This window comes from Sinocyclocheilus anshuiensis, unplaced genomic scaffold (genome assembly GCF_001515605.1).
Source record: "Sinocyclocheilus anshuiensis isolate Anshui unplaced genomic scaffold, SAMN03320099.WGS_v1.1 scaffold1641, whole genome shotgun sequence".
NCBI classification, from domain to species: domain Eukaryota; kingdom Metazoa; phylum Chordata; class Actinopteri; order Cypriniformes; family Cyprinidae; genus Sinocyclocheilus; species Sinocyclocheilus anshuiensis.
The window spans coordinates 403,390-421,894 of record NW_015539968.1 but is presented as its reverse complement, the minus strand read 5'-3'; the positions used below and the strand labels follow the sequence as shown (position 1 = coordinate 421,894).

At 38.4% G+C, this 18,505-nt stretch overlaps 1 protein-coding gene and 1 long non-coding RNA gene across 2 annotated transcripts in view; one reads left to right on the top strand and one right to left on the bottom strand.

The window, feature by feature from the left end:
- Positions 1-2,261, bottom strand: part of LOC107687063 (uncharacterized) — a 12,674-nt gene extending 10,413 nt beyond the window's left edge. Inside the window, exon 1 of the long non-coding RNA XR_001634091.1 lies at positions 2,189-2,261. This is a non-coding gene — a long non-coding RNA (uncharacterized LOC107687063). The remainder of the gene's footprint in view (positions 1-2,188) is intronic.
- Positions 1-18,505, top strand: part of LOC107687062 (protein FAM135B-like) — a 65,292-nt gene that overhangs the window by 40,667 nt on the left and 6,120 nt on the right. Inside the window, exons 5-16 of the mRNA XM_016484211.1 lie at positions 833-903; positions 4,036-4,209; positions 5,239-5,365; positions 9,123-9,276; positions 10,449-10,498; positions 10,884-11,039; positions 12,085-12,158; positions 12,337-12,491; positions 13,285-15,505; positions 15,815-15,981; positions 16,086-16,177; positions 16,617-16,714. Of these exons, the coding sequence (XP_016339697.1) occupies positions 833-903; positions 4,036-4,209; positions 5,239-5,365; positions 9,123-9,276; positions 10,449-10,498; positions 10,884-11,039; positions 12,085-12,158; positions 12,337-12,491; positions 13,285-15,505; positions 15,815-15,981; positions 16,086-16,177; positions 16,617-16,714 (3,539 nt within the window). The remainder of the gene's footprint in view (positions 1-832; positions 904-4,035; positions 4,210-5,238; positions 5,366-9,122; positions 9,277-10,448; positions 10,499-10,883; positions 11,040-12,084; positions 12,159-12,336; positions 12,492-13,284; positions 15,506-15,814; positions 15,982-16,085; positions 16,178-16,616; positions 16,715-18,505) is intronic.

Genomic DNA, 18,505 nt, shown 5'->3' with positions numbered 1-18,505 from the left:
ACGCCTCTTTTGCTAGTTCCAAAACGTCATTTTAAAGCTGGTAATGGAGGCTTGAGCCGTTGATAGCATTCTAATGCAGTTATTAATGAAGTTATTAGAAAGAGAGCAAGAGAGACAGAGACACACAGAGAAAGAGAAAGAAAGAGAGAGAGAGAGCTTGTGTGAATTAGGCTACCTCTGTGTGTCCCTCAACAGTGTTCTGCAGCAGCGTCTCTAAACAGCGCTGTTATTACCTCGCTAGTGAGAAATGTCATGTGTAGCCTTTAAGTTGCTACACTATAGAGCAGGGATCCTCAAATCTGGCCCACGAGAGCCACTTTCCTGCAGAGTTTAGCTCTAACCCTAATCAAACACACCTGAGCATGCTAATCAATGTCTTCAGGATCATTAGAAAATCACAGGTAGCTGAGTTTGATCAGGGTTGGAGCTAAACTCTGCAGCGCATTGGACCTCCAGGGCAAGATTTGAGGAACCCTGCTATAGAGGCTAACTGATCAAATCGTCAGGGCAGCGCTGACAACACCTTTTTTTGCAAACTGCGTGACCGTACTGTGCGTGTGCGAGCACGTGTGATTGCAGTAATTCCTGTGTGCTGTATAGGTACTGTATGCTAATTTCCGGTATTACAGTTAACTATGCGAAGTGATATGGAACTGTAATGCGGTCAAGAGAGCTGCCTGGAACTACGTTCGCCCTGCGTTTCTCTGAAAATAATTGCACACCTCAGAACGTTCGTCAGCCAATCAGATTCAAGCATTCAACGGCCCCGTAGTATAAATATATCAAGGTTCTGCAGTTAGCTGTGAATGACGTGTGTTGATGTGTCTCTCAGGTGGAGGAAGCTGTGAGTGAGGTGGACGTCCAGCTCAAACTAGATCTGCACTTCACTGACAATGAACAGCAGTGAGTATCCCATCATTTTCTCCCTCTGCATCATCACTGCTTGTGTTCAGAATGGCTTATACTATCATGCTATTTTTGCAGTATATGGTCAGAATACTCTGCATAGCATGTCAATTTTCAGGATGAAGGAAATTACTTCTACTTCTTTACCTAAGTTCTGCTTGTATATTAAACACTGAGTACTGTATCTCACAACTTGATCTTCCATGTACAGAGTGACAAATAAAGAAGCAATATTTTTTTAACGCTTTTTAACGCTGCAGACCACATTACACTGAATTCAAAAGTTTGGGGTCGGTAAGAAACAAGGCTCTTTTGCTCACCAAAGTCGCATTTATTTGATCAAAAATACAGTAAAAACAGTAATATTATTACAATTTAAAATAACTTTTCTATTTGAATATATCATAAAATGTAATTAATTCCTGTGATGCAATGCTGAATTTTTCAACCCAGGCTCATTGGAAACACATACATTTCAGCAACACCATTATTACGTACCTTGCTGCACGTTTCAAGGCAGTTTCAAAGTGACCAAAAGTTCAAAAGTTCAATACGTGACCCTGGCACGTTTTTGTTACATTGATATAGGCACGTATTGCTGTGTTTTAATTATGTTGCTTGAGGTACGTATTACAGTGGTTCATAATTCAAATATTCGAGTGTCGCTAAAAGTTAATGCTCTACCGTATTGGAAATATCCCCTACACCAAACCCAACCCTAAACCTACCCGATAGTGTTAACAAATGCAAAACGAATTTGTTGATGCAACCGTGCCATTTGAACTTATTTATATTCAGGTTTGAACTGTTTTGTGAAAAACAGCTCAAGCTCTTCACCTCTGAAGTCAAACTCCAAACTGCGTGAGCTACCGAACAAACCTACTGATTATAAAAACCCATACATATGAAACTGGATGTGACGCTAACGTCTCAAGCTCTTCACCTCTGAAGTCAAACTCCAAACTGCGTGAGCTATCGAACAAACCTACTGATTATAAAAACCCATACATATGAAACTGGATGTGACGCTAACGTTCAAAAGTATCAGTTTTCAAATTTCGCAGCATGTTAAAATCGTTTTGAATTCATAACATGATATTCCTCAAGTAATTGTGCTGAAAATTAGGCTTTATTAATCGAAGCGGTGGACCTGCAAATCATACTTAGTGTAAAAAGGAATAAAAGTTGAGATTTGCTGCTCAAAAACATTTCTTATAATTTTTACTGCACCTTTAAGTGTAATGCTGAGAACAGTTACACTTAAAGGTGCAGTAAGAGAAACACTGTTGATATTTGAAATCACCAAAACAAACACGCCCCTACCCAAAAGGTTCACACCCCTATCTTGATAGCTCCACCCCCAATTCATGAACATGCTGTGCAATACAGGCACCTCCCCCCATCACAAGCAGACACACCCCTTACTGGTGATTGGCTATAAGTGTTTTTTTTTGGTGCTTTGTGCCACTTTCAACAGTGTTTCTAAGAAATCACTTACTGTACCTTTATTATTTTTGTGGAAACCATTTTTATTTGTAATTTTTGCCACATTTGATTAATATATTACATCCTAGCTGAATAAAATTATAAATTTCTTAAAAAAAAAAAATCTTACTGACACCAAACTTTTAAACAGCTGCGTACAGTATTCCCAAAATGAAATACTAGCCATCTCCATCCTGTAGTATATGCTATTTATTGCCCACATTTTATTAATAGTAATAACATGTTTTCTGTTTGACAATAGTATATCAAACATTATGAACTCCATCCAATACTGAATAATATCTTTACATTTGGCAGTCCGATGCAACAATGTCAACACAGTTAAAAATCAATGATATTGCTTCTAGTTCATCCATCACAGGGAAAATAGAAGACCAAAACAGATACATTGAGTTTTGTATTCCACACAGCAGACTCCATTCAGTACTTTCTCCATTCAGTAGGTCACGTAGTTCACAACAACTCGCTGAATTAAACATGCAACATAATGAAGCTGTGTGACAACAATGTAGCACACATTTTAAAATATTTGCATATTTTCTCACATTCTATAAAAAAAAAAATCATCTGTATGATCTCTCTGCCTGTCGGTATTTAAAGGTCCCATGACATGCTGGTTTTTGGATGCTTTTATATAGGCCTAAGTGGTCCCTAGTACTGTATCTGAAGTCTCTTTCCCGAAATTCAGCCTTGGTGCAGAATTTCAGCCACTACGAGCCAGTCCCACAATGAGCTTTCCTTAGGACGTGCCATTTCTGTGTCTGTAGCTTTAAATGCTAATGAGGAGGAGAGAGGCGGGGCAACTGCCATGCTTCGCTCGTTTGCAAGCCATGATGTCTCTCGAGGAAAAAAAAATATTGCGCTCGCCTCGCACGGTAGTAGCTCATTTTCTCATGGGCGGGCCAAATTCTCTGGGTGGGCAAAGCAGAGAAAGGGGAGGTAACCTTTCCCCGTATGACGACATAAAGGGAAGATTCCAGATTGGGCCATCTGAGCTTTCATTTTCTCAAAGGCAAAGCAGGATACCCAGGGCTCGGTTTACACCTATCGCCATTTCTAGCCACTGGGGGACCATAGGCAGGCTAGGGGAACTCATATTAATGTTAAAAAACCTCATAAAGTGAAATTTTCATGCCATGGGACCTTTAAGGATGCAGTGAGAGAGTGTGGTAGAGCCTCAGGCAGGCACAGTGTGTGTGTATTAATCAAGAACAGTAAGAGGAAAGGCTCTCAGCTTAAAATACTCTCTCACACACACACACACACACATTCCTGTTTCAAAGCAGCACAAATGAGAGCATTACCTGCGCCTCTTACCTGCAACAGAGCCCCGGAGCTCAGAGCAGCAGCAACGGGTCGGCCCCCGTGGCCCCTGAGCTCTGCAGGGGCGGCAGTGAGGCAAGCTCATTAACTACACTACCTGTCCATCTCTCTGCCCTCCTCATGTTCTCTCTCCTTCTCCTGTGGTCTTTTTCTTTGGCTGCCACATCTCAGTATAGTTGTTACTTTTGCAGACTTGAGACAGTCTTCATTGTTCACATGCATATGAATAAAATTAAATGCAAGGTCTAGTGTGAATGTGTCTTTCTATAACGTGTGATTTGTCATGTGTTTGTGTGTTAGGTTGGCGGATATCTCTTCAGTGCCTCTGATTAGCAGCAGGACGTTGGGTTTGCACTTCCATCCACACCAAGGCCTACACCATCACCTGCCTGTCATGTTTGACTATTTCCACCTGTCCGTTATCTCCGTCTCTATCCACGCCTCCCTGGTGGCACTGCACCAACCACTGATCAGGTGATCACACAAACTTCGCCCCACCAGCTCTCAGCCAATCAGCAGTTTAGGGCATTTTACCATGGCTTCAAAATTGATTTTGCATTTATTTTATTTTAATTTATATTTTGAAATGTATTATTGTTGTTGTTTTTGTTTTGTTGATTTGTAATTTAATTCATTTAATTGAAAAATAAATAAACTAAATAATACTTGCCTTACACAACTAATGATGAAATTATCAAAATGAAATTACATAAAAAATAATAGTAGTTATTATTATTAATAGTTAATAAATCATATTTTGTTTTAATTTAATATTAATTAATACAAAATAATAAATAATAATCAGTTTTCAGGTTGCATTTACACTTTATGTAACCCAATAAATAAATAATTACTTAAAGTATAGTATTTTAATAAAATTGTTATCATTTCATTAATTTTGTAAGGCAAGTATTATTTAGTTTTAATTAATTAATTTTTCCAATTTGATTGTAATTTTTTTAATTAAATTACAAATAAATAATGTGCTTGTTAACATAATCGCATAAAATGGCCAGCTTTTCTAGTTAAATGTTGAATACTGTGTATTGCTTGTTGGATCTGTGCCTCCTGTTCGTAGGAGGTGTTATTGGCAGGATGTGATGTATTTTCACTGCCGTGGATCTGTTCTTTTAAACTGAGCTTTTAAAGTGCTAGATCTTTCTCTGAACCCTCCTGAAAGCAAAGCTGTCAAATCCAAAGTGTGTGTGTTTGTCAGCTGTCATGAGTAATGGATTTCTAAGAACAGAAGCCTCATTAGTGACAAATATTCTTAAGACTGACTTTAACAAATTAATCAGGCATTTGTGTGTCTTTGGGTTTTCCGTGAGGACCGGCAGGCATTGTTTTCAGACAGATATGCGTATAAATGAATTTGCATGACTGGATAATAAATAATCTTCTGAGCGGTTCCCACCGAGATCCCTGACGTTAATTCACTTGATCACAGCAGCACACATTGATCACTCCACAGGTTCTTACAGTCTGTCGTTTGTCTTTCTGTAGTTTTGTGGGCAGTGGAAAGGGGGCGTGGCTGGGTAAAGGCTCTCCAGAGAGTGAAGCTCCGCCCTCTGTGATGTCAGTGGAGAATCTGATGTTTGGGGCGGGATATTGCAAACTTGTGCCAACAGAGGTAACCACATACATCTAACCTGATCAACTCACTCATTTTGCACATACGCATAATTATAATGTGTTTAAATGACTGTACTGATCTCAACTGAACTATTAAATCCAACCCTGCTATCTGACATCTTACCTGACAGCATTGAAACTGGTCGATGGTGCTCTTCTGGGTTTTTAGATAGTTCAAGTCTCTTTCAGTATCTGTCAGAAAAAGAAACCTGTTGCAGAGAATGGTCATTATATTTTGATGAAACCTAAAGGAAAAAAAAAAGAGTAATGAAATTGAGGCTTCTTTGTTCTAAATGGCATAATTCGTACTACTCAAGCAAGTATACATGCATATTTTCTGTATGCATGAAAATCTAATGACTGATTATATTTGTCAAAATGCACGGCAAACTGTGAGATGCTTAACCTTCCTATTTCTAATGTAATGCACGATATTATAAATCTAATATCTTAACTCTCTCTCTCTCTATATTATATATACACACACAAATAATAAACATTTTTTTGTGGTGCAGTTAAATAATAATGGCTCTTATTATTATGAATACCAAAACAGTTTTTCGTAATAGATTTTTGTAATATTTTTGTGGAAACTATGATGTATTTATTTTTTCAGGATTCTTTTATTAATAGAAAGTTTAGTTTAAAACAGAATATTCTGTCATATTAAAAATGTCAGATTTTTCTTTATCTATCTATCTATCTATCTATCTAATCCATCCATCCATCCATCCATCCATCCATCCATCCATCCATCCATCCATCCATCCATCCATCCATCCATCCATCCATCCATCCATCCATCCATCCATCCATCCATCTATCTATCTATCTATCCATCCATCCATCCATCCATCCATCCATCCATCCATCCATCCATCTATCTATCTAATATTATTTATTTAATTTATCAGACTGCCCCAAATAAATAAATAAATAAATAATTGTTTCAAAATGACGAAATATCCCCTATATTTCCGAAAAAAAATAACCGGACGCTACATTAAACATACAGAGTTCATGACAACTTTGCATACTAATGGCTAAGTAATGCATTCAGTTTCACTGTTACTCTATTATAATTATTTCAAAAATACCAGGCAGTATGCAGTGCATATAATGTGCAGTATTTATTCAGAACACAGTCATGGAATATTTCCAAATAATACCTGCTTCAACTGGCCCTGAATGAAATACAGACACTTAACCAGAGCAATTTAGACCTAAACAGCATAGATAATTTGACCTTTCTGGCCGTTTGCGGAGTAGCCCTCCGTTTTTTTTCTGACTGGATGAACTGAGAGGTTTCTCTTGCCTGTGGAGATTTCCATTTAGGCAGGAAATCGTAACGAGGTTTCTCGTCTCCGTATGGGTCCTACATTTACACCCCCCTGCAGGGCACTTTATTAAGTACAGTGTTCCGCTGGAGGGAGGCAGCGTTTGATCATCGTAACGAGCCCACCTTTAACGGCCTCCCTCTCTCTCTCTCTCTCTCTGCTTTCTGCAAGTGCTTCTCAGCACTTTTACTTTACAATGAAGTACATAATGTGGTGCTTTTCACTCAGGGACAAAAGATAAGATATTCAAGCTTATTAGGTGATTAGTTAATGGTTTTGTCTTTTGTAAAAGCAACATATAGTTAACCCAAAATGTATCTGGGCACTTAAAGTGAATAATTTACTCACCTTTATGCCATTCCAAACCCCTATGGCTTTCTTTCATCTGTAGAACACAAAAGAGAAATTACTCTATATTTATGATACTTCTAAATGTATGCAAAAACAGCATAAAAGTATCATAAAAGTCACATATATATTGCAAGACTTCTGAATCACGCAACAGCTTTCTGTGAGAACTAAAACTTAGTTCAGCGAACAACAACTTAAAGGTACATTTAGATTGTTATTCACTCATTCTCGCTGTTTACTGCTGCAATTGAATCACTGGGTTGAACCAGATCAAACTGATTCCTAAACAAATCATTCAGACTGGTTTTGTGAATCAGATGATTCACTGAAAAGATTCAACTCATAAGAGCAATTGTTCATAAATTGGGCATCACTACTTCTCTATCAAACTATTGTATAGCTTCTGAAGACTTATATATAGCATACAGACTTGCATGAATTTATTTACACACATGCTGACGCAAACAGATGACACTATCCCACAATGCAAGCTGGCACATTTACTCTGCCTTGCACACGCTTTCCTACATTAAATTTGGCTCTGTGAACTCTGTGAAGTCTTTGTTGCATGTACGTGAGTGTAATATTGACTGTGTGTTTTCCAGCTGTCACAGGTACTAAAATGCGAGAAATGTCAATAGAAAGCACAGAGCAGATGTGTGTTTGTTTGTGTGTGTGCGAGAGAGAGACTGAATTCAGTACGCATCTGTTTGAGTCAAAAGAACATAACTGAATGTAGATTACAAAGCTTCACACATATAATGACAGCGTTCAGCACTCTGTTTACACTCAAACATACACACATTACACAGTACACACAAGTATGCAGTAAAGACTTATTAGAGGCCCAGCAGACTCACAAGCACCCCTGCATCAGCATTTTATGAGCCTTTGCTCCAAACATTTAAAGCATCACCTGCATTTTCTGCTAATAGCTATATAAAACTGTACATTTAAAAATAGCTTGCATTTAGTGTTTTAGATTCATAGAAGCCTGTTTCCACCAGTGTGAAAAGGTAATAGACTTTTGACATTTTATTTTATATGACACTTTATTTTATTTTTGACACATTATTTTATAGTGACACTTTATAGACTCTACAGTTCAAGTTTTTTGTTTGTTTGTTTTTGGGGGGGCGGGGGGTAAATAATACTTTAATTCCAGCAAGGACACTTTAAAGTGATCAAAAGTGACAGTAAAAATATTTGCAATGTTTCAAACGATTTCCATTTCAAATAAATGCTGTTCCTTTGAACTTTGTGTTCAAAGAAAAAAAAGTTAATAACACAGCCTTTCTGTTCAAAGACAAAAAAAATGCATCATGGTATCCAAAAAAAAAGTACTACTACTGTTTTTAAAACTGATAATAATAAGAAATGTTTCTTGAACAGCAAATCAGCATATTAGAATGATTTCTGAACGATCATGTGACACTGAAGACTGGAGTAATGATGCTGAAAATTCAGCTTTGCGTCACAGAAATAAATTATATTTTCATATATGTTCAAATAGAAATAGAAAAGTAGAAAATGGGTATTTTTTTTTTTACCCAGAAGTGTGAAAATTGCTGAAAATGTTATAAATCAATTGAACAGAGAGGGTCTTTCCTCTCTGTAGAGCTGTGTATGTGTGCACTTCCTGTCGACAGGACGTCTCTTGTGTCGTTCTCCATAAGCGAGTGCCACGTATGCACACTTCTCCTATTTTACTGCCGGGAAACTGACTGCGTTTAAAGTTTTACCCTGCGTTTGATCTTCATCTAATTATTGAGCTTCAGGCTCAGCCAAACATAAACATACAGCTGCTGCTCATAACAACCACATCACACAAATATGATATTCTTTTTTTCTCTCTTCTTGTCATGTGAAACCTGTGTTTTTAGCTCTTAAAGGAGAACTTATGAGAACAGCGGCTGTGTGACTAAAGTTGAGGGTCAGTCCACATGGATAAACCTTTATTCAGTGTTTAGCTACCTGTGCAGAAATAAGAGGGAAGAAGTGTGACATGCAGTAAAATCTGACCTCGACTTGTATGTCCTGTGTGATTGAATGTGTGTGTGTTTGCAGGGCAGTTTTTACGTGCTGTCGGAGAACTGTCTGCAGAGAGCTTACACGTGGCACCGGCGCATCTGTAAACTGTTGCTGGCGGCTCACAGAGCTCTGCGCTCCTATTACTCGGCGCTAATGAAGGAGATCCCCCAACTGCAACACATAGAAATGGGTATAATCACAAACTCTTATGCAACTCATTAACTTCAAATGTGTGTGGCTTTCTCGAAGGCGGTTCCCTGTCATCATCACTTACTCACCCTCATATCCTTCAAAACCCATAAAGTTTTCTTTCTTCTGTGGGACACCAAAAAAGCACACAGTGATTGGAAATGGTCAAGCTCCAAAAAACATCATAAAAGCACCATATCAGCATCATAAAAGTAGTTAATACAACTCATGCACTTATGTATTTTGTCTTTTGAAGTCATTCAATCGTTTCTTTTAACTATCTATTCAGCACAGGCCATTCAGCACAACTGTTTTTAAAATAGAGTATATGAGAAATGTTTCTTGAGCATCAAATCAGCATTTCAGAATGATTTCTGAAGGATCATGTGACACTGAAGACATGGAGTAATAAGGCTGAAAATGCAGCTTTGCATCGCAGGAATAAATGCATGCTTTCACTTTTAAGGCCTGACTTATTCACGGCACACAAGATTATGTGCTAAATTTATTTGACTGTTTACAGCAACATATGAGTAAATAATCATTTTAAGTATGAATTAGCTTTAAAGCTACACTGAGTAGGAGCAGGTGAAACTTTAATATTTAAATCAAAAACTAATAAAAAAAATAAGGTAACACTTTATTTTAAGGTGTCCTTGTTACACATTACATGTACCAGTACTTAGTTTTACGATAACAATAAATTATGCATAATTACATGCAAGTAACCCTAAGCTAAACCCTAATCATAAAGTAAGTACATGTAGTTAATTAATATTACTCAGTACTTAGATGTATAGTTACACTGTAACAAGGACACCTTAAAATAAAGTGCAACCAATAATAATGAAAATGAATAGTAAAAAAATATATTTATATTTTTTGTTTACCTGTCATGTGACCATTAACCAACATCAAAGAAAACCATGAACATGCAAACGAGTTGTTCAATTATTGAAATATTTCATTTAAAATCTCTGGCTTCAAGTAACTATTTTAGGTCATATAAAATTATATAAAAACTATATCATCAGTACCACATACATCCCTACAATCTTAATACAGTGATTACATGGATACCATGGTATTTACATAGTACACAAAGTGATGTAAAAACACAGTATCACCATGATATTTTTGTCTGTGACTCTTTCCTTATGTTCTTGTTTCCAGAGGACCTCCCCCTTGAAGAAACATTAAACCAGCTCACCATTGAACTGCAGGTTTGTGAAACACTTGACTTATCAAATTCCTGTAAAAACATATAATTACAGATTTCTCAATTGCTTTGGCTCAATTCTCGAATGAAACTTTTTTTATGACAAAAATACTTTATATTTTGGTGGCCTTGGCCAAATTACTGACACGATAACTAGGTTTTGAAGCATGAATGAAATGTTTTGGGTGAGTAACTACATTTTGCAGACATGCAATAAAGTTCTGAAGTTCCAGCAAACAGTTGTGACATTTGCACTCACAGTTTAGAGAATGTTAAGACTGTTTCGAAAAATGTGCCAAAGCAATTGAGAAAAGCTGTAATATGATAACACCAAGTATTGTTCTGTGACTAAATAGGACTGAATGTTTTAATTCTCTCTCTCCCTGTAGTTGCAGGGTGGTCATGAGAAGGTAGTAGAACAGATCAGTAAAGATCTGACGCAGCTCTGTGCTCAGCTGTCTGCTCTTTGGACACAGTTTTTGGAAGCCATGGTTCCTAATCCACATATCCGCTCATATCTGGCCCAGGAGCACCACACACTCAGGGTGAGTGTGTTTCTTGTTCAATATCATGTTTCATTTAGAAATATGCCACATTAGAAGTAAAATAGGTTACAAAGGCTTTTTTATGACCATTCTAACACCAATAAGTTTTCTTTTCCAACCTTAAGTTATGAGAACTTACTATGAATGATGCTAAACTGAAATTCAGTGCTATACAGGGGGACTTTTGAGCATGACAGCTTATTTTTACTTTATGAAATAAACTCAAATATGAACAGCTTATTTAATAATCCTAGCAACAAAATGACATGCTTTTCTGATTACCAACAGGAGAATTAGTTTCTAGTCAGACTAAAATATTGTTCGATAAAGCCTGTGCTTCTCATACACAGCCTGAATTTCCCAGCATCCCTCACAACTCTGTGTTCTGTTGAGCGATGCATTAGATGTAGAAACCTCATCTTTTTTGATACATACAGTAATTTCACCCACAGGACAGCTCAGCTTTTAATTACAGAACTCTGAGTTATTATAATGATGAAAAAGATGGAAGAGATGAATCCATTTTAGTTTTTATTACTGGAGTGGTTTTATTTCTCTCTCGTACGTGAGGTTCCTTTATAAAATATTTCTGCTCGCTGTGGCTGATCTTAAAAAAAGAAACATAAAATGCAAGATTGTAATGCATTCAAAATGTGCCTGCAAGACAAATACAGAGAGAAAAGCTGAAATGATTCAAAAGCAGCATGAATAATATATGACCCAGCATGATCTACAGTGACCTAGTATGCTTTTTAAAAATGTTACAAAAAAGTTTGTTAAAAAAAAAGATTGTTATAAGATTGTTAAAACAGTCTCTCTTTAATTTTTTTTTAAATGCAACTTTAATAAGAAAGAAAGAAAGAAAGAAAGAAATGGTTATAATGGAAATGAGAAGTGAATCTTTTCAAATACTAAGTCAAAAGTGCCCCTGATTGAAAAAAACAACATAAATACTCTATTAATAAAACAACAAAGAATGTGTCATTGTGATTGACAGCTGTTGTCGTTTGATAGAAGTACATACTGAATGTGTGTGTTTGTGCAGGTCAGGAGATTTTCTGAAGCATATTTCTTCACAGAACATCCCAAAGAGTCCTCACTCACATTTCAGGAGGAGCTGTGAGTTTTTTTATTTTTATTTTAGTATAGCCTCTGTCTTTATCTTTTAGACACACACACTATACCTAGCTATGCAAATGTAGAAATAACCTCAAATATTTTAATTAAAACTACTGTCATTAAAACTACTCATAACCCTTAAAAAACGGCTGAAACTGCTATGTATCTCTGATGACAGTATCAATAGACACGCACAGGTGACCACAGAGATGCGCAGCTCTGATTACCTGCTCCGAATGCCTCCACTTCCTGTGGAATGCCTGGACATCGACGGAGACTGGAGCAGCCTGCCAATCATCTTTGAGGACAGATATGTGGACACGCCCTGTTTAGGTGACAGCCAACAGAAATCCTGTTTAAAAGAGAGCAAACAAATGAATGAACAAAAGAATGAGCATCTGTACAAACAAACAAATGAATGAGCTTAAACAAACAGATCACTGAAAGAAAGAACAAACTTACAAATGAACAAACAAAAGTTTTAGAAACAACTCAATCAGTGAACTGTCTATATGTGTGAATTAATGTATAAATCATTGTACAAATGAATGAATGAACAAAAAAAATGAAAGGCCAAACTAATGAATGAATGAAAAAAGAGGATTTAAACAAACAAATCACTGAAAGAATTAACAAATTTATGGATGAACAAAATAATAAATATACAAACTAAAAAATTAGAACTAAAAACTACTGAATTAGTGAACTGCATTATGAATGAACAAAAAATGAACTGATTTATAAATTAATAAACAAATGAATGAGATCTGAAGAACTAACAGAACTAAAGAATGAACTAAATAAAATAAACAGACATACAAATAAATTAATAATTGAAATAATGAGCATATGAACAAAGACAAATGTAATATACTAACAAATCAATAAGAAACAAGAGTAAATGAACAAACTAATGAATGCATGAACAAGAATGAAAATGTGAATGTGTTAACTCAAGAACAAAACAAGAATTTAAGAACAAATTAATTAATAAATGGGGGGATCAAATGTCAAATCAAAAACAAAAATCTAATTAATCAACAAAAGATACTTTTAAAGTATCTTTGGTTGCATTTTAAAATATGTTTTTTAATAAACTGAGCACTTTTCTCTTTCTCTGTTCTAGACTACAATGTCCATGTGCAAAATCAGACTGCCTTAAACTCTCAACCATGTCCTGAGCCAACAAGGATGGAAGACCAAGCCATCAGTCCAGCTGAGGAAACACAGGACACCAATTCACCAGCAACAACCCCTGAGGAACCTCCCTGTGAAGATTACATGGACTTGCCCACATACATGGCCCTGATTGGCCGGCAGGAGGACTGCATCACTGACAATAAAGAGATCAGAGCTCAAGCAGAGACTCTGATTGGCCATGTGGGTGAGACCGATATTGATAGAAGCGAATGTATCACGATCTCAGATTCAAGAATTGATTCTGTTGAAAAGGCCACATGCCAATATGAAACTGAGGAAGGATTCGATGTTGACTTTAGGTCTGTAGACAGCGATGAAGCAATAGATACAAGTAACCTGGAGAAAACTAGTTGCCAAAAAGAAGCAGTTGACTTTGATGAATCTGATCATGCAGGTCTAAAACAAACAAATATTACTGATTTTAGTAGCGGACAATCATTGCTGCTTGTTCCGACGGATACTGCAGAACTTCCCGACCTCACCAGCTTTGAGTTCCTGCCCACTCATAACCATGACAACCATCTTGAAACACCAGGCAATACTGGGAGTCTTGGCAACGACGAGCCACAGTCGGTATTAGATAACAGATACATTGAATTACCTGCAAAGGATTATGGGAGCAAGGATACAACACCAGCTAATATACTAAACGCCAACTCAATGGAAACTGACACTTTAGCCACGTCTCCTTCTCGTAACATTCTACAACAGAACCGTCGCTTGTCCGAAACTCCGCCCAAGGGCGTGTTCTTGGGCGGAGCTAAGCTAATGAACCGCTCCTCCTCCGTGATCTCGGACTCAGGTATTGAGAGCGAGCCAAGCTCTGTGGCCTGGACCCTGGAGGGTCGAGGAGTTGTCGCAGGGGGTCGTGACGTCTTGCAGAACTTGGCGCGGCATCGGCCAGGGCATCAGAGCTCTTTGGAGGGCCTACAGACGGAAAGTCATGGCAGCCTGCCCAGCGCCACACAGGCCTCTTTGACTTCCATAAGCTCCCTGCCGTATGAAGAGGAGGAGGAGAGACAGCTCAATACTTTGACCAAATCTGCCTCTGCACCGCAGATCAGCAGCCCTGACGACACCGAGGAGGATCGTGAAACACCCAATCAGGAAAAGAGGAATGTTTGCGTGGCCAATCAGCTGAGTCTGAGTGATGAAGCAGCCAATGAGGTGAAGCGGAATGTTCAAGGCATTACTACAGAGGACAGAGAGGAAACAACCAATCAGAGCTATGTTTGTGTGGCCAATCAGGTAAGGAAGAGTGAGGAAGCAGCCAAAGAGGTGAAGCAGAATCTTCAAGGTGTTACTAGAGAGGACAGAGACGAAACAACCAATCAGGAGAAGAAGAATGTTTGTGCATCCAATCAGTTGAGGCAGAGTGAGGAAGAAACCAATGAGGTGAAGCAGAATCTTCAAGGCGTTACTAGGGAGGACAGAAACAAAACAACCAATCAGGAGATAGACAAGGATGAGTTGTCCAATCAGGAAACAGTAAATCTTAATTTTGCTAATCCAGAAATGTTATTATACCAGCAATTTGTGACAAATAATGGTGTTGAAAACGCCACAGTGGAGGAAATGGCTGAAAACTCAGAGGAATGTCAAACAAATGTATTACTTGAAGAGTATTCTGGTCTAATGAATGACAACACAGAGGTTTGTAGCGAACACAAGGGGGTGCTAGAATCAAAAACTTATCAAAAGGACCCGGACGACATCAGTGTCTGTCACATTCATTTGAATGAACTTGAGGAAGTATGTATGGAGAACCTCCCAGATTCACCAACCAGTGACAAAAGCAGCCACGAAATTGCGGCCAATGAGAAAGAAAGGTTTGTTGATCTCATCAAGCTACCAGCCAATGAGAGAGAGCAGCAGTCATTAGATGGGCAAAGCAGAGCCAGTAAAGTGCCAAGTACAGGTCTGGCATTCGTGAATAAAAAGGTGGTGGAGGTTGTCAACCTGTCGGTGTCGTGCGCGCCCACATGTCTGCCTTTCTCGTCCGTACTATGTGATTCGCCATCGGTTAGCGGAATCTCCACTCACCAGGCCACATCCCCCATTACCCATCAACCCCTGGGCTCTTTTGGAATAATCTCCTCGAACTCTTTCTTCGGTGCTGATCAGGAAATCAACGAGAGAATGATTAAGTATGTTTTTCTGTGATTTCAAGTTTTCAATTATAAAAAAAACTAAATACAAACAAAAGACCTATCTGCCAGTGTTCATCAAAATTAAAACTTTAATGTCAAATTCTGTGTCTCAGTAACAAAAAAAAAATTTGTTTTTTTCTTCATTAATAGCAAACACAATTTCTATTTTAAATGTATATTTACTCACCAGTCATAAGGAGATATCTCTGGTACAGGCCGAATTATCAGCGTTCAACCTGTTACTATTTAAACTATCTGAATGCATTGTTCACTGTATCATTCAAGTTTTTCAATGATGTCTTAAAGCTTCTATAAGGCAAAGGAAGCCATGCTGAGGGAGCTGGTGTTCAGAGGCACTCTCTACAGTGACCTGCCTTACCTCGCCTCCGATCACCCATACTTCCCTCCTGAGGAAGACGACACTGAGTTTGAAGATGGGATACACCTTGTGGTGTGTGTCCATGGACTTGATGGTAAACGTTCCAATCTCGAAGACATTTAGATTCATAAAAGTGTGTAAGATCAAAAATAATAGCTGCATCTTTAGTAAATAGTTTTTTGTGTTTGTTATTACCAGGTAACAGTGCAGATCTGCGGTTGGTCAAGACGTTTATAGAGCTCGGGCTGCCTGGATCTAGACTGGACTTCCTCATGTCAGAACGCAACCAGGTAGAACATCCAACCAATCAGCACACTTGTTGCACTGCTTTCAGCCAATTTCAGCACCCAGGACATAATGAAATAATCACAATAGGTCAGGGGTAAGATATGAAACTACAAAATACAATCATATATAATCAGAAACATTTCATGGTTTAAAAAAAGCAAACACACAAACCAGGGATTCCTGATTGAATGGAGAGAATAAAATTAAATCAAATGTTCTCCTTTTTTTTTTTTTTTTTTGCTCAGATTGACACTATTTCATTATTTATAATCTTATTTTAACATGCCAACACAACAACAAGCAACTATCACTACGTGACCAGTTAACAGCATAGCTGCACACAACAACCAATCAGAAAGCTACAATGCCCCTCAACAACCAATCACAACTTTCATATGATTCCTAGTACAAGTTTGATCAGCTTTCGTCTTTTGTCTCCAGACGGACACATTTGCAGATTTTGACACCATGACTGACAGACTTCTGGACGAGATAATTCAGCACATCCAGCTGTATAACCTCACCATCCACCGGATCAGGTTTATACACATTACCTTAACCTATATTAATCAGTTCTGGACTTTACCTCATTTAACAGCTGCAAAACTCACCATCATATTGACATTATATCAGTGCAGCCAAACCACAGTCAATATGCTGCTACAGTATGCTGCTACAACAACACTGCTACAGAGCTCAAACTACGGGTTCGAACAGTGTGTAGACATTCAAATGTCATGCCTTTTGAATCCAGATGGTATAGTGTTGTGTCCAGTAGATGGCGTTGTAGGCTTGTTCTGATGCTGTGCCTAAAGGAAACGGAGAGTAGAGTAAAAATGAGTTCATGGAAGAAACGTGTCCGTGTCTGTATGTTCTGAGTATTAATTTATTTGAGAGAATACTACATATTGGCAACGAGGATGGCGAGTGTTCCTGCCCCTCCACCATTTCTGCAAAATGTAGGCGAGCCACCAATTCCTTTTGATACGTGGCAAAAGATTTTTTCAAACTACCTAGTGGTAATAAATGCTTCGGGAAACACATGGCCTGATGCAAGGCGTCGTGCAACTCTACTACATTGCCTGGGCACTGAAGGTCAAAGACTTTTCTACACATTACAGGACACAGGTACAACGTTTGATCATGCAATGGAAGCGTTTACAAAACATTTTGTTCCGAAATTGAACGTTGTTGCATGCCGACATAAGTTTCGCCAAAGATCACAAAGAAATGACGAGACTGTGCCTCAGTACATTTCTGCACTACGGGAGTTAGCTGTCCAGTGTCAGTACGGTGCTATGGAGCAAGAAATGCTGCGTGATCAGCTGGTGGAACAATTGTGGCTGCCTGCAGTGCGAGACAGATTATTGCTGGAGGATGAGCTCACTCTGGAAAAAGCGGTGAATTTAGCGTGTCAAGTTGAGTCCGCTGTGCTTAATGCTTCACTCCTCTCCGATAAGGACACAAGTGGAAACCAACCACAGAGTGCTGTGCAAGCTGTTTCTGCGAATAAAAGTCAATGGAAACGTCATAAAACACGCTCCGAACAATCAAAGAGATGCGAAGATTCTAAAGCGCCAAAACCAAACCAACATTGCTACCGCTGTGGATCACATAATCACTTAGCTAATGATAGAGACTGTCCTGCTGCATCTGCTATTTGTAATAAATGCAAAAAACGTGGTCATTTTGCAAAAATATGCCAATCGAAAGCGAAAACAGTGCAAGAAATTTCTGTGCCAGAAATGACAGTGCTTAATTTGAACGCTTCAGTGGATGATTAAAATTTACTGTGAAGTTGAAATGGCAACATCACAAGGCTGTGCGCACAAAGTGAAACTGTTAGTGGATACAGGTTCAAGCTTGTCAATTCTTTCACAATCCTTGTACGAGGATCATTTCACATCTACTGCATTGCTTGCTGAAATAGACACTGTGCAAGGCCCCATACCTTTCTCACTTTTGTAAGAACAAAGTGATTGCTGCCCTGAACTTGCTCGCCTAAAAACCCAAATGCAAAGTGGATGGCCAAAGAAACAGACGTTCCTGTGGAGCTGCGTCCTTACTACCACTTACGACATGAACTTTCTGCTGAGGATCCACTCCTCCTACGTGGTTCTCGTGTACTGGTACCAGTATCACTTCGCACTACACTGGTGCATCTTGCACATGAAGGACACCAGGGTATCGTGCGAACGAAACAACGGCTACGCGAGCTGTATTGGTGGCCGCACATGGACGCGATGGTCAGTGGGCTCATAAAAACATGTACTGCTTGTCAAATGAATGATAAGTCAGCACACACACATGCAGCTTCGATGCAGCCGGTG